The sequence below is a fragment of the Scomber scombrus genome, chromosome 6 (assembly GCF_963691925.1).
Source record: "Scomber scombrus chromosome 6, fScoSco1.1, whole genome shotgun sequence".
Taxonomy (NCBI): Eukaryota; Metazoa; Chordata; class Actinopteri; order Scombriformes; family Scombridae; genus Scomber; species Scomber scombrus.
In genome coordinates this window covers 9,013,260-9,028,810 of record NC_084975.1, presented here as the reverse complement: position 1 = coordinate 9,028,810, position 15,551 = coordinate 9,013,260, and the positions used below count along the sequence as shown (strand labels likewise).

The 15,551-nt window shown below is 37.7% G+C and overlaps 1 protein-coding gene across 1 annotated transcript in view; it reads left to right on the top strand.

The window, feature by feature from the left end:
- plcg2 (phospholipase C, gamma 2) overlaps positions 1-15,551 on the top strand; it is a 34,549-nt gene that overhangs the window by 2,412 nt on the left and 16,586 nt on the right. Inside the window, exons 2-13 of the mRNA XM_062420915.1 lie at positions 4,428-4,619; positions 6,452-6,601; positions 8,801-8,894; positions 9,024-9,071; positions 9,255-9,339; positions 9,927-10,007; positions 10,091-10,134; positions 10,314-10,386; positions 11,786-11,887; positions 12,117-12,235; positions 13,031-13,116; positions 13,417-13,534. Coding sequence (XP_062276899.1) covers positions 4,436-4,619; positions 6,452-6,601; positions 8,801-8,894; positions 9,024-9,071; positions 9,255-9,339; positions 9,927-10,007; positions 10,091-10,134; positions 10,314-10,386; positions 11,786-11,887; positions 12,117-12,235; positions 13,031-13,116; positions 13,417-13,534 — 1,184 coding nt within the window. The 5' untranslated portion in view covers positions 4,428-4,435. The remainder of the gene's footprint in view (positions 1-4,427; positions 4,620-6,451; positions 6,602-8,800; positions 8,895-9,023; positions 9,072-9,254; positions 9,340-9,926; positions 10,008-10,090; positions 10,135-10,313; positions 10,387-11,785; positions 11,888-12,116; positions 12,236-13,030; positions 13,117-13,416; positions 13,535-15,551) is intronic.

Here is a 15,551-nt window from a genome sequence, read left to right as displayed (position 1 = left end):
GAGTTTATAGGGTCATGTGTTTGTGTGTGTATGCATTCCAAATATGTTAAAATCCAGCAAAGTGGATCATCACGTCCTTGTGTCATATAAACACTGCTTTTCCTCAAGCGGGTGTTTGTGCAAGCATGATGAGATGAACATATATGGCAGCAATGGCATGGTATTTGTATCATGTGTGATTGCTAGGTCAGTATGAGGAAATAAGTGAGTCTCAGTAGGGTTGCAGTTATCCCTATAGGGACAGTCCCTTCACAGGGATAAATGTTTCTGCAGGGAAAGCAGGGCAATCGTTATGTAGTTATGTCCGTTAATTATTAACTTCACTTGATAGAACAGAACGGTCTTTAGTTTTTATCCTCCAGGTTTATTAATATGTACACAGCTGTAGGTGAGAGTGGATAATGGATATACTAATATGTAGTTTAACATTTATTTGTATTAAGCAAAACATTTGTATGCACATGCAGACATGAAGTAATATAAATACAGTGGGTTGTACCTTTTTCATAATGATGGCCATCAAAGCAGTTTTTCCTGAATTCTTCTCTGACCTCGTTCATTTTTAATCACATCTTAATACAAAGAAGGCCTGTCAGTGTCATATATTTTGCATGGTGTTCCCTGGGCTTATGTTCTTTCTGTCTGGTTGAAAAAAATATTATTAAATATTAAATTTTAGAATCGTCCAATGTCCACAGGACATTTTGTTGACATTTTATATGATAGTTATGTTGAAATTCAACAGAACTCTTCCTTGTTGCACTGTTTTGTTTTGATATCCCGCTGGTCATTTGCAAGTTAAATACCAGGTATTGTGGCGTACCAGGTTGAACCCCCTTCAACATCACTCCACAACTCCACAACTGTGCACCCAAAGCCGACAGTTTCTAATGAACTTCTTTATATTACATTGTCACTGTCCTACATGTCCACTGGGAAAAAAAAACTTCTACTCAACTCGAATCAAACCCAACCGCCCCATCCTCATCACTACCAAAGCCTTACATCAAAATGGTGACGCAATATACTAATGCACTGTAATTTTAAAATAAATGATTAACATAGAGATGAAGTGTTGAAGTGTTGAAATGAAGGCAACAGATTGACTGCATAAAATGAACCAAGGCAGAAAGAGCATGGTCACAATAAGATATGTATCTGAACTCTTAACATTTGCATGTGATATTAATACTGCCGTCGTACATAAGGGAAAAGCTGGTGGCAGTTGTAAGAGCCCACAGCAGGAGAGGACACATAGATGCAGTATGTATATTCTCTATATTCTATGGCCTGGAAGGGAACTTTCCAAAGTTTGACAAGAATTACCTTGATGACATCATCAGGGTATCTCAGCTTGGAGAGGAAACAGCAGACATCATCTAATGAAAGACGGTTTATGCTCGACCATATTAAGGCAGGATTCAGACGTGATCAAAGCTGAACCACCAAAATGAAAGTAAAGCTTAAAAATATCCAAAACTTGAGTGTCAGTGAAGTGTTGATCATAAAGACTATTAATATCTTCTTTTTTTCTCTACCTGCTTAGCTATGTGATAGCAGTTTATTTGCTCAGGTGTCAAATTCATTAAAAAAAATATCATCAATAAATATATCATTAATGTTTGCCTGACAGAGAATCGTCTGCCATTTTTTGGGACATTACATTTGTTTGTATATTTTTCAGTGCTACATACAATAAAATGGCTTCTACTGTAGATCCTTTTCCTTCAGCTACCTTTGTCTCTCATTTCCCTCAACCATTGTGACTATTTCTAATATCCCTTGGTTTTGGTTATGCCCATCCCAATGAAATGGAGTGTAGATAAGAAAAACAAAGCGGCGCCTAGTTTCCACAAATTTGCATGAGGCAAACCTGAATGAAAATGTGTCTCCCTTAGTTAGAACTGGCATTGTCTCGAGCTGCCTGTGTTAATAAAGGCTAAAAATGAGTTTAAGCTATAAAAAGCTGCAACAAAACAAAAATAGAGATGCTGTGGATTAGTTGTGTAACTTCCACCCACTCATCAGAACATTTATGGGTGAGGTTTGCTTCCTGCTGCCGTCTGAAGGGGAATCCAGACACAAGGAAACAGGTTAACAGGTCATCACACAGCTCAGTTTATCACACATGCAACTTTATGAATTTTTAAAGCAGACATTGTTGTAATCAGTGGGATTTGTGGTAAAGGTGACAGTGAAGAAGATGTATGTTAGGCATGTTTCTTAGTCAGCTGTTTGGTTTATCTTCTCATCCTCTTAAACTTGTCATCCAGTAGAGATACTGAAATCAGGATCAGACAATAAGGGAACATACAGTAGAGGGACTTTGAGCCAGAACTCCATTTACAGTACCTACAGTCTGCTTTACTAACAGGAACAGCTGAGACGATTAGCTGTGGATCAAAACAAAATTAATAAACAACTGTTTTGATAAGTGAGTAACATTTTTGTAATTTTTTAAACATTCACTGATTATAGCTTCTCAAATGTAACAATTTGCTGCTTTTCCTCTTTATATATGATCCTAAACAGAATGTCTTTGTTCAACTAAAACAAAGAATTTCAAGATGCCTTCTTGTCCTCTGGCTTATAATAATAATGGCAACTTTTTGACATTTCATAGACAATATAATTAATCAGGAAAATAATCTGCCCCTTAATTGATATTATAAAGACCAGTTCTGTAGATTAAGAACACAATACGACCAAAACATTTGCTGTATGGCCCTCTGGGACACAGGCATCAGGCCCAAGGTCCAAAAAGCAGGAATATTAGCAGCTTGCATTTATTACGGACTGAAATCAGAAAAACACTGGCTTTTGTCAGGCCAATACATTTAAGAGGACCTGTATTCTGGACCTAAAACTGTCATAGTGTGGAGAATATACAGCGGCTCATTCATCATGACTGAACTGACTGAAGTCATCTTGATGAGCGCCAATGACAGGGGATGATAAGTCAAGCTGAGTATATAGGAAGTGGGTGAATACATTACTCATAACAGTAGAGAATGTTACTGTCACTGTGGACATTCATGGATTAAGAAGTCAACAGAGAAACTATAGGGGGATAAGATAATGTCTTAAATACTACAGTTTTGTGGTGTAAGATGTCCTGTAGTGCCTGCCATACATTTATATCTCTCTCTGAGGTGTATGTGTTATTTCCTTATGTCCTCATCCATATGCACAACCCTATTTCCCCAAATAATATCAATACTGCACAGCCTATTGAAGAATTTATTTAGAGTTTGTTATCTAGACAAGAAACTAGATGTTTAAAATCATCCTCTATTCCTCAGTTGGTTGCTGTGTTTATGTCTTAGTTGGACTGGAATGAACCATGATGTAAGAACACAGGAAATTCTACTTTGAGGTTTAAACATGTTTGAAAAACAGTATACATTTATTCAATAAATCATGAACCACTGTACAAAACAGATGTGCCACCATGTACTAGTCTAAGGTGAGAAACAAGACAAAAACTGCTTTAGTAATACACGTTCTTCAGTTGGTCATTAAAGAATGTAGCACTGTATGTTAATGAAACCAAGTGAAAAAAAAACGTGTGTCACAAGAAGATGATTTTACTCTCTGACGGCTGTTACTATAAAGGGCTAACAGAAGTAACAGCACGTAACATGATTACTGCGGGATAGTTGCTGAATACTGTGTTTCAACCATACAGAATACACGCCACAGAAATGTTTTCATTTTCATTTGTGGTGGTCAAGCTTAACCCTGGAACTGTAGCGTCCTGTGGATCCTGCTTATCCTCTGTAGTTCAGAGTTTATCCCTCAAAAATCTGTACTGTAGGTGTTTTGTACATTGTCATTGTAACACAACAGAAATACCAGAAATGTCTTTATTTAGAGTTTGTGTTGATGAATGACACGTTGATTAAAGAGACATTATAACAATTTTGAATTGCACTTCTATAAAATTGAGAGATTTAAAAGAAATATTAAAACAACGATAATCCAAATTGAAGCAGCAGAGGCCACAATATCCTGACTTTTATTTTTTAGTCAAGGTGTAAAAATCATTGATAAATCATTTATCATAATGCAAGATGTAGCATCTTTTTGCAGACCCAAATTGTTTAAATTCTACGTTCCCAGTTTATAACACAGGCTTTCTGTTGTTAATCAGTTAGCCCAAACTGATATAACCCTGATGATATCACATCATTACATCATAGAGCTGTCTTACAGGATGAATAGTAGTGACTAAATAACTGACCTTTATGTGTAAAATCAGTGGAAGGCCCATTCAAAGCTATTTAAAGCTTCCAACACATATTTGGTTAGATGGGAGGAACGTGATGAGACATGGCATATTTTAGACTGTCACTGTCACCGCCAAAAGCAGGAAGTACTTGATCTGTCAGTAAATGAAATGAAAACCTCTCCCTGTTCCCCCTCAGCTGCAGAGATGGCTCACTGGGGGCAGCAGGGGGAGATGACGGAGTACAAGAAGAGCATGATCAAACGGGAGATGGAGATGGGTGTTGTCATGACGGTATTCCGACAGAAGGCGGAGCGGCTCACCGTGCAGGTCATCATGGAGACCCGGCAGGTGGCATGGACACGCACGGCAGACAAGAATGATGGTGTCTGTGAGTATATTGATAATCCATAGTAATCATCATCATGTTTAGTATGTTTTAAAACACTGTGGCAACAGTTCTTAACTATTCATACTTTTATACTTTTATACTATACTACTATGTATAGCTGTTGTTAGTGATTGGATGCTATTCATGCAATGCATTTTACATTAAATGCATGATGAACACATTGATGATAATATCTACTGTCACTAAACAACACATACTCATACTAATACTGACATATTATTGATGATTAAATCGTCTATCTGACTGAACACATTTATACTGTTAGTATAGAGGTTTCTTTTTACCCTATAGTAGCATTATTGAGCATAGTCTTGCTCCCACTGAGTCCCAGGTTTGTTTGCATCATGGCACCTTGATACACTTTCCTGTTGCTTTTCCCTCTGTTCCACTGATTGATGGTGATGGTAGAAGAAGAAGAATAGCAAGAATTTTTCAAGAAAAAGAGTTTAAGCTAGAGAGGATGGATGTAAACAATGTACAATTTAGAAAAAAAATTTAAAATATGGATTTGCAGTTTTTTATGTGGCAGATATAAAAATCTGCAAACCAAAACTTGAAACAAAGTTTGGTGTTGACAAGTAAAAAAAAAGAAAAAAGACAAAGTGGAAGAAAATCTGATCAGATTCTTTAACATGATCTATGTACCAAAGGCTTATACATTCAGCAGTATATATTCGCCATTTTGTGTCATCTGCCATGATATGTCAGTTATGTAATCAAGCGGAAATCACCATGGCTGAATGTTGAACTTGTTGTGCAAGTGCTAAAAGATGCACGTCCACTGACTTCTACATACTTGATGTAAAAAACTCAGACTATACTGAAGTTAATACTTTTAAAAGTGCAGTCAATGAATCTCTTCCACAGGAGCTATGTTTTTAATAGCAGAATAATACTACTTTAAAAGCACTCCTTAATGGGAGTCTGAAAAATACTGTTCCTCTAAGAAGATATTAAGGATTGTTGTGTGTTGGATGTTTGGAGGCATTTTAAGCTATCACACATGCTGGTAATAGTTACAGCTTTCTCTATGCTGCTTTCTTGAACAAATGTTGACTCTGTAGTTCAATCCAGATTCTTTATCTTATCTGTCTTCATCATGTTGGCCACAGAGCAGCTCTTTCATGGTTGAAGCTGGGTTTTCAGTGCCATTCTCTATTGACAATTGAGGCAGAGGCAGGAGTTAAAGCTGCATATGTCATTTCCTTCAATTCCCACATTCCCCTATTAACAAACCTGATTATTAGCCCAGCTGCTTTTCAATTGGGTCATCACTGCCATACTGCAATAATATCCAAATTTAAAGTACACCTGAGTTTGAGATCTGGAAAGTTTAAATATGACCACAGATTATATTCTGGTCAGGGTGGAAAAAAAAACCTCTGAAGCAGCAGAAAAACTATTACTTTTCTGCAATTTTCAAACTTTGACAAGTTATCCAGTGGGCCAGATTGGACCCCTTGGTGGGCCAGTTCTGGCCCGCGGTCTGTATGTTTGACACCCCTGTTCTACAGCATTTGGATACTCTATGTGAATGTGTTTAAGCATACTAAGTGGCCGACTTCACAGTGTTTCAAAGTGTGAAACTAACCATGGCCTTAAGAACACTCAAAGTCATTTTATGCCTAAAGTAGAGGCCGCATGAAAACTGAAACGTGTGAAACTGTAAGACAACTGTTTATCACCCGTGTTTCATGGTTCCTACTACAGATTAAATGATTTCTTTTCCCCAGTTGCTACTACAAACAGTAAATCACCTCTTCTTTTAAAAATAATAACCATTAGAAATATTTTTTTGTGTTGTTTTTCAGTGGACCTGTTCGAGATCAGAGAGATCCGTGAAGGGAGGAACTGCAAGGACTTTGAGCGCTTTAAAGATGGCAAAGACAAACACAATGAAAATACCTGCTTCACAATCTTTTACGGCTCACAGTTTGTTCTCAGCACCTTAAGTCTGGGAGGTAATGCGTTTCATTGTTTCTGTGGTCTCATATGTTCCATAGGGTTTGATGCCAAGAATGAATTTGCTTCGCACTCTCCGCCACTCTGAAATCACACAAACAAATATATATTAATTATATATTGATGAATCACTTTTAGGGCAGCACTATACATATTTAACTAATTTAATAGCAAGTAAATACCACTGGATATAAAAGGGGGGCATAAACAAAACCTTCAAATGTGTGAATTATTTCAAAAGTGGAGACGGCTTCCATTAAATATATAGTTTCAATACAATTTATTGGAGGGGTACAACTTCATGTTTTTCAGAAGTTGGGATCTGTGCCCATGCTCTGGTGAATGTAAAGCCATCTAAAGGCGGCAGGTATCTGTTCTATCTGCAGTCTCTAATTTGACACTGTCGAGGCAGAGTTAGGCACACCAGATCTGCTGGTTATACTGTGCCCAACCTACAGTAGACTGTTGCAAAATAGCCACCAACAGGTCTGTGCTTATGTTTACATCAAACTCATTGGTTATGAAAAATATGGACATTACTTGATCATCAATATGTTCAGAGGAGAGAATTCAACTAGGCCTTTCACAATACATTAAATTACATTATCGACTTATACAATAACCTAATGAACAAAAACATCATGTCTAAACATCTACTTATCGTAGATACATGGACATGACCTTGTTTTGTGATTTTACCTCAATATTGCCACACTTCACATTAGCAGCTAAGACGCTATTCATGTTGCATTGGCTAAGCAAGTAGTTGCCTCCATTCCTCACTGTGCACGTGAGTGGAGACTACAGAAGCGAGGGGTGCCGCTTATATGGAATTAAAGCTAAATAACTATGTCACAGCCCATAATGACAGTTTGTGTTCTTACAGAAGTGTAGTGCCCACTCTCCAATCCGACCCCCTACCCCCCTTGCATTATTATGCTATTATATAATCGTTATATCAGTGGTATAAAATGAACTTCAAATGACAATAATATTGTTTATCGCGATTATTTCTGAGACAATACATCGTAACAGGCACAGTGTAGGCACCCGCCTATCTAGGAGCATATTGGACCCTTGATGATGCGCCCCTTAAATAACAGTGACATATGCGCCAGTGACTTCAGACCAGGTTTTTTTTGGTCAGTAGCGCAATCGCTTTCCTCTGCTTCAAAATAGCAACGCGCCACCAATGCGCCTGACCACACCTCATTTTGAGACCAACACGCCCATAGGCGCACAGACTGGTGCAAGTGCATTTGCTATTTAGACAACGTGGGCACAGGGCGAGAAAATGACAACTGCGCCGGGGGAAACTAATTAAGACACATGCGCCACGCCCACCATCCGCTGTGCGCCGACCGCAAGATGGGGCCCTAAGTGTTCCCCCAATCTGTTTGACTGTGATCTGCACTGTGTGCTTTCTTCACGAAAATACAGCCCTCAGTTGTTATTGGAGTAATTATTTGCTTGATCTATTTGCATCTTCTTTTTTCTTTTTTTAAAACTTATTATTAACCTCTTAACGGTGTCACATTTTCTGTTGCTCCAGGAAGTGTGGTCAACTGTTGGAACAATCATCTAATCATTATCTAGCTTGTTTTAGGAGTAAACAGTGTGAGAGAAAACTCTGCCACATGCTCATAGTTTATCATTTATTTCTATGTTAATCATTTATTAATTAGCATTTGTCTGTATATTCATTTCATTAGATGTACTTTCATATATGCTTGGTCACTGTAAATGTAGGCCAGCCTTCAGAAAAGCAGTGGTTCTTTGTTGATGGATATTTTACATATGTGTTAATACTTTGTTTATTTGAAGATGGTTCAGAGTCTTGTAAGGTAATATTATTAAGTTGTCAGGATGTTATTTTGTCACAGCAACCTGTTTAATGAATTCTATAGGTTCAACCTATCAGATGATGTGACGATTGACACTATGATAAGACCTTCTTTATCTAGTTTCTTATCCCATCTTTGAGAAACTGTGAGATTAACTGCTATCCCCATATTGTACAATATTCTCATTAACAACCTGCAAGTGTTTTCTTTAAGTTTTAAAATTATTTAAGGCAGTTGTGTACGGCAGCAGCAGCTCTAATCCTCTTGATGTTTTCAAAGCAGATCCAATACTCATCATCCCACAGTGATAAGTGTCCATTTAATCATTTTTTTTACATTTTGCTCGTTTTCCAGCTGATTCTGCGGAGGAGGCACAGAAATGGCTGACAGGACTTGAACTACTGAGGCAGGAGACACTGGTGGCTCCAACTCCAGTTCTTATAGAGAGGTAGACACACACATGCACGCACGCACGCACGCACGCACGCACGCACGCACCCACGCACACACACACACACACACACACAGTCATTGGATTTCTCCCATTATTGATAACATTATCTTCTTTTTCTTCCAGTTGGCTGAGGAAGCAGATGTATTCAGTCAATCAGACAAAAACAAACAGGTATTGTGTTAATCCACTTATTGCCGTCTCTTTCATTGGTTCATTGGTCATTCATACTAGCACTACACATAAGTCAGAAAATCAGTATTTTGCGGTGTGACTGTAATGATATTACTATTCACTATGTGCCGTAAAATCCATTAATACCTGCTATGATCTACTGCTGACTGTCTCCATTCTCAGCATCTCCATGAAGGAGTTGAAGGCTTTGCTTCCTCTGCTCAACTACAAGGCTCCCAGCTCTCGAACCCTCAAAGACAGATTCCTGGTATTTTTCTTTCTTTTCCCCTTTATTTACCCTCATCAGTGTCACAAAACATTTAGCTGTTTTCTAGTTAGATCCTGTGTGAGTGAATCCATGTGTGTGTGTAGAGTTTAGGTCATGGGAGTGACCCTTTTGTTCACATTGACTGTACATTACAGAATGTGTTTTTTAAGTCCTTCCTATGGGCTAGAGTTGGGCCATCATGACATTTTCTCTGTTCATCTCTTGACAAAATTATCTCATGATCACATCTTAATTATGTTGTTTGTGTGCTCATGGACCATGGAGTAAAGCACAGTATTCTGACATCATTCTGAAGTCATGTTTGATAATCCCAAACTAACTGTATACTTCATATTGATTTTAGGGTAACCAGCTTTGCAAAACTAAATTTGAAAACAATTTGTAGTTGGTAGATAAGACAATTATGACACCTTTTCAAAATAATTGGATTAAATATATGTAGAAACCGCCAATTTAGCCTACAAACAACATAAACATCTTAACTGAATCACTTCTGTCATATCAGAGGTGGAAAAATAGTTACTGAGAGAGTCTTATTGGGTGCTTTGTATGCTCTGCTTTCACAGGAAGTGGGAGCAAAGAAAGACCGCCTGGATTTTGAGCAGTTTCATAAATTGTACAATCTTATAATGTTTGAACAGAATGAGGTAAGCATGAAATAATCACATGAAAGTAATTTTTTATTGTATTGCACTTTTTAAAAAATCATGTTGTGTTATTTTTAACTCAGATCCTTGAGGAGTTCAAAAAGGAATCATGTGCTTTTATTCTGGGGTAAGCTCCTGTTTCTCTCATCCTTGCTCATAATATCTCACTGTGTGGAGTCAGGACATGAGGACAGTTTCTGGTTTGTCGGCTTGGTCTAACTGTGTGTGTGTGCGTGTGTGTGTGTGTGTGTGTGTGTGTGTGTGTGTGTGTGTGTGTGTGTGTGTGTGTCCTTCTCCGCCTTACAGTAACACAGATAAGCCTGATGCCTCAGCAGTTCTGCTCCATGATTTCCAGCGATTTCTCATCTACCAGCAGAAGGTAAAATAAGCTACAGTGAATGATAAGTACACCAGACAAGAGAGGTGTTATCCTTACTTTGCATGTCTGACTCACCTTATCTGCTTCTGTGTGCTCGTCAAACAACTCTTCACTGTTTTCCATTCTGCATCATTTTTACTGTAACAAATTATGACTACAATTTTTTTTTTTCTTTAAATTTTTTAATTAATCCCCAAGTCACTATTGAATATTTGCAATGTTCTTAAGTTAATAATAACACCACTGAACTATCTTATTGATGTAGAAATTAAGATTTATGTTGGGATTACATTTTTTTAGCTACAGCTTTTATGACTCAAGATAAAAAGCAAAGACTTGGCAGCACTTGCACTTCAGCTGTTATATTGTTTTATTGGGATATGTCACCTGTGTTCATTGACATCTGTTGGTGGTCACCTTGTCATAGTTTTTAAAGATGTACAGTGTGAAGGGTTGACTTCTGCCACACGACTTTATTCTACAGCAACGTTCACCACTATTTTCATAGAGTCTCCAATTATATCATTTCCCCTACATATCACCTTGATCAGCTTCACTTTAGTTTTTAAATGTTCATGGTGTCTCCTTGCAATATGCTGTTATTTGTGTTTTATTTTGTATTTATAACAATATGATATCATAACACAAGTTATCTGAGTCTGGTTCATAATGTGTTCTCATATTTATTCATCCAATACACAGGGTGACCAGTGGAGACTCATAGAGTACAGTCAGTCACTGTACAGTTAAACTTTCCACAGAATGGTCCTATTATTAGTTAATAATTGAATTAATTCAATTTATATTATTGATAAATTATATGTTATTACTTTCGTCTGTGAAAAAAGGTTTTAATTTTGTTGATAATGGCATCATCGTCCTACTGATACATACTGATGCATCAGAGCTCATTTTTCACCTTAAAAAACAGCTACACAAAGTAACTTTGCACCGATCATATTTTCAGTCTGATATTTGTAGTCGTTGGGGTTGTGTCCGGTCACATGACAACCTCAAGTGTGTGACCACGTGTTCGCAATTTTGAGAAATACATAAGAGGCCATCAACCGAACCAATCAGGACTGGAGCATTTTACTTTTATTTACTGTACCCAGGAAGTTAAAAGACAAAAGAGGAAATGAAACAAAATACATTTAAAAAAGGACACACCACATGAGTGTCTACGTGCCCAAACGGACAATGTATAGAGAAAATAAACTAAGGGCCCAGTATTGACCCTTGGGGTAACATTTTCTTGCGTTTATAGCCTGTTTTTCTTTTTGCCAGTTTGAATGGAGATTAAATCATGCGATATCCTCTTTTCAACACAAACACAGCAAATTAATAATAGTGTATATATTACAATTCCTGTCTCTGTCTCTGTCCCTGTGGCTGTCAGGAACCATGGGCCAGCGATTTGAACCTGGTCAGAGAACTGATGACCACCTTCATCGACGACACCATGAGAAAAACCAACGACCCCGAATTTACCGTCAGCGAGGTATTCTGCTCTGTTCTGTGACAGAGATAGAATATGCAAAGCTATAACAGACTGTGATAGACGAGAGAGTGTTTCAAGAGGTGTACCTGTTGTGGTTTGGCATCAAGTCAGACATTATGTGATTATCATTTTATTAATATTTACAAGGTGCTACTAAAATGAATCACACAAATAATGAGGAACTGAGTGGATATTTCGATCTGAAGTCTCTTCTCGGTGTCATCACTAGTTCCTCAGTTTCCTGTTTTCCAAGGAGAACTCTGTGTGGGACGAGAAGTCCTCAGAGATCAGCAACCTGGACATGAACAACCCTCTGTCCCATTACTGGATCAACTCCTCACACAACACGTCAGTATGACTACACACACACACAAACATATACAATATAAGTAATATGTGCAGTATATAGACTCAATCTGCATTACACTTATCATGAAAGAGGCTGAAGTTGCCGACTGATCACAATGCAGTTTAAAATATAATGTGTAATCATTTATAACTTTAAGTTATGTGATAGATTTCATTACAATCTTTCATTACAACCTGGATCCCCACATCTAAGGACATCTAAGTGCAGTCCTTATGGATTCTTCATTTATGGTACATGTCCCTTGCAGATGATTGACTAACTCTTACTGAAGGCTTATTAGAAAATGAAACCCATGATATTTTTTAAAGGTGCACTCCACCAGTTTAACACATAAAGGTCACTTTTACTAACCATACTGTGAAATGTGTTTTTAAAATGTCTACTGTGACTGTGAAGATGTCATCAGAGTTATTGTGGCTTCAAAGTTACAACAGAAAGTATTTGTTACAAACTTGTGGCGTGTAGTTTGACAGCCTCTAATGAAAACATACAATTGTGTTGCATTATGGGAGATGCAGGATCTTTGGAGGATCTCCTCATCACCATTTCTAACTGCAGAATAGATCTAGATTAAGTTTATTTAAAGAGCATGTCACCCAAAGAGTCTCTATACACTAAAGCATTAATAGCTAATTAACCAACAAGCAAACAGGACCAAAAACATAACCCCCATAGCAGATGAAACAATACATAACCAAGTTCTTAATTTTGTGTATATGTATTAAGTATATGTAATCTAATCTAGTATGTCTGTGTTGTGTGTTGTTCCACAGCTACCTGACAGGTGATCAGCTTCGTAGTGAGTCCTCCACAGAGGCTTATGTACGGTGTCTGCGCCTGGGATGCCGCTGTGTTGAATGTTAGTATAAAGCAGTTCAAATGTAGTTGGATCATAGATGTATTTCATTTCAAACTTGCCAGTAAAGACAGTTAATTGCAGCTAATTTTCAAATAAAATAAATGAGTCTATATACTGTAGGCACCACCTGGTTTAAATAATTATTAACAAAATTTAGGTGTAAGCACTTGCCTGTAGTTCCTTTCTGGTGTAATCTTAGTGAGGACCAGAGCCTCGTAATGATTTTCATTTTGAAGCCGTTTGGTTATCAACATTTGTGCTTAGTATGTGTGTTTTGTGTGTGGTGCTGAATCTGTCCAGTGGACTGCTGGGAAGGACCCGGGGAGCCAATCATCTACCACGGCTGGACCAGGACGACCAAGATCAAGTTTGAGGATGTGGTTAAAGCCATCAACGATCACGCTTTCGTCACCTCAGAGTAAGAATCACAAAACACAGTGTTTCTCTCTCTGTATTGTTACACAAAACCAATGGTTGTGGCAATGGTTACAGTTGTAACACGTTTATATTAAATCCCCTTCAAACTCATTAACTCCTATTCATTTTCAATGGGGTAGGGAGATGCCTTTGAGCAGTGGCCCACAGATGAGACTGTAGTTGCACTGATCAACATCCAGTACCAAAGGTTAGAAAAAAGGAAGGTTTTAGTTTCCAAATGTATTTATTATTCCCTTGGTGTTCAAATAATGGTGTGGCTTTATGACAGTCCTTTTGGATTTAAATGTGTAGCCACCTGAAGACCACTTACTCCCATTCTTTTTAGTTGGGTATTTAAAATAAAATGTTTTGTCTTTCCTTATAATTTAATAGTGACTATGAATTTTAAATAATCTTACATCCATAACAAAGTTAACTGAATGTCTTATGAGGGTTATCTTTGTCAAAATGTGTAATTGTCTCAAAATTCTGGCACCTTTGCTTGCAACATCTCTGTCAAGCCAGGACGCACAAACATCATACACACACTACCCTTTACAAAGATGGCTGTTAAGGATAAGCATCAGTGAATCAACTTTGAAGTAATAGAAAAAAGCCTTATAACTTCTCCATCTTCGTTTGTAATCATTAAATGTATAACTTTTTCTCCAGTAAAAGTAACCTGGTCGCCTCCTCTATCCATTCTGATGTGGTTATAGATTTGTGTACTGAACATTTTTGGTTAGTTTCTGAGTGTCTTAACTTTCCCTGAAAAACCCCAACAATACTGTATATGTCATGCCTGGGTGAGACATAGTTATGTCATAAAACTATAAATGAAGGAAATGAAAAAATGACACTTATCACAGGGATATGTGACTCCCAACTTGCTTGCAAAACCATTGCTTTATAATGTTGTATATAATTTAATGGAGTATTGTTCTTTTTGTCCTCAAAGTTATTTGTATTTATTTTGTTAAGTTTGTTAAGCTTTTTACATTAAACCTTTTTAAATGACTGTGGTGATCTGACTTGGAGATGTTGGATGAGAGAAACCAGGAAAACTTGTCAACTGTACCATGAGTGCAGAATGGATGAAAATTCAGAGGGCTATATTAAGGAAGATATGAAATGGTGTAACTGCAAGTAAGAAGTAAAATTCTGGAGAGGAGAGACAGGTTTGAGGCTTGGTCAGATCTAAGAAGTAGAAGGGGACGCTACAAAAAACTAAGAACTAATCAGGAAGACACAGCGCAACGGAAGATTGAGTCAAAGTTATAATTATGTTTGAAAGGGAAATACCCAGTGTGAATGACTAAAGCAACTGAAAAAGAAATAAAAAATATCAGATTTGCCAATTGTCCTAACGACGGAAGAGTCCTTATCTCTGCCACAAATGACCAGAAACAAGACAAAATCCTCATGATAGATACACTTGACGGTGTAAAGATATTCACACATATTCCTGGTATAGTGGCTGAACTGAGAGGTGTCATTTCAAATGTTCCACTAGAAATGACTGAGAAGTAAGTAAAGAGAGAAACCAGAGGGGGGAAAGTGCTAGATGTCAATCAATCAATCAATCAATCAATCAATCTTTATTTGTATAGCACCAAATCACAACAAAGTTATCTCAAGGCACTTTACACATAGAGCAGGTTCTAAACCGAACTCTTCAGGTTTTAATTTTAAATAGACCCAACATTCCCACATGAGCAAGCACTTAGCGACAATGGCAAGAAAAAACTCCATTTTAACAGGAAGAAACCTCAGGCAGAACCAGGCTCAAAGTGGGCGGCCATCTGCCTCGACCGGTTGGGGTAGAGGGGAGAGAGAGCAAGAATAGGAGAGAGAGAGAAGCACATAGAAAATAAACATTGAAGCTAGAAGGTCCGGGACTGGAATCTGTCATCCGGACGTCTACAGGCCCAGATTGCCTGTGAGACGAGAAAGCACAGACAACTCCGGGGAAGAAGTGTAGGTTACTGAATGCATTAATAGTACATGAATGTTATTGG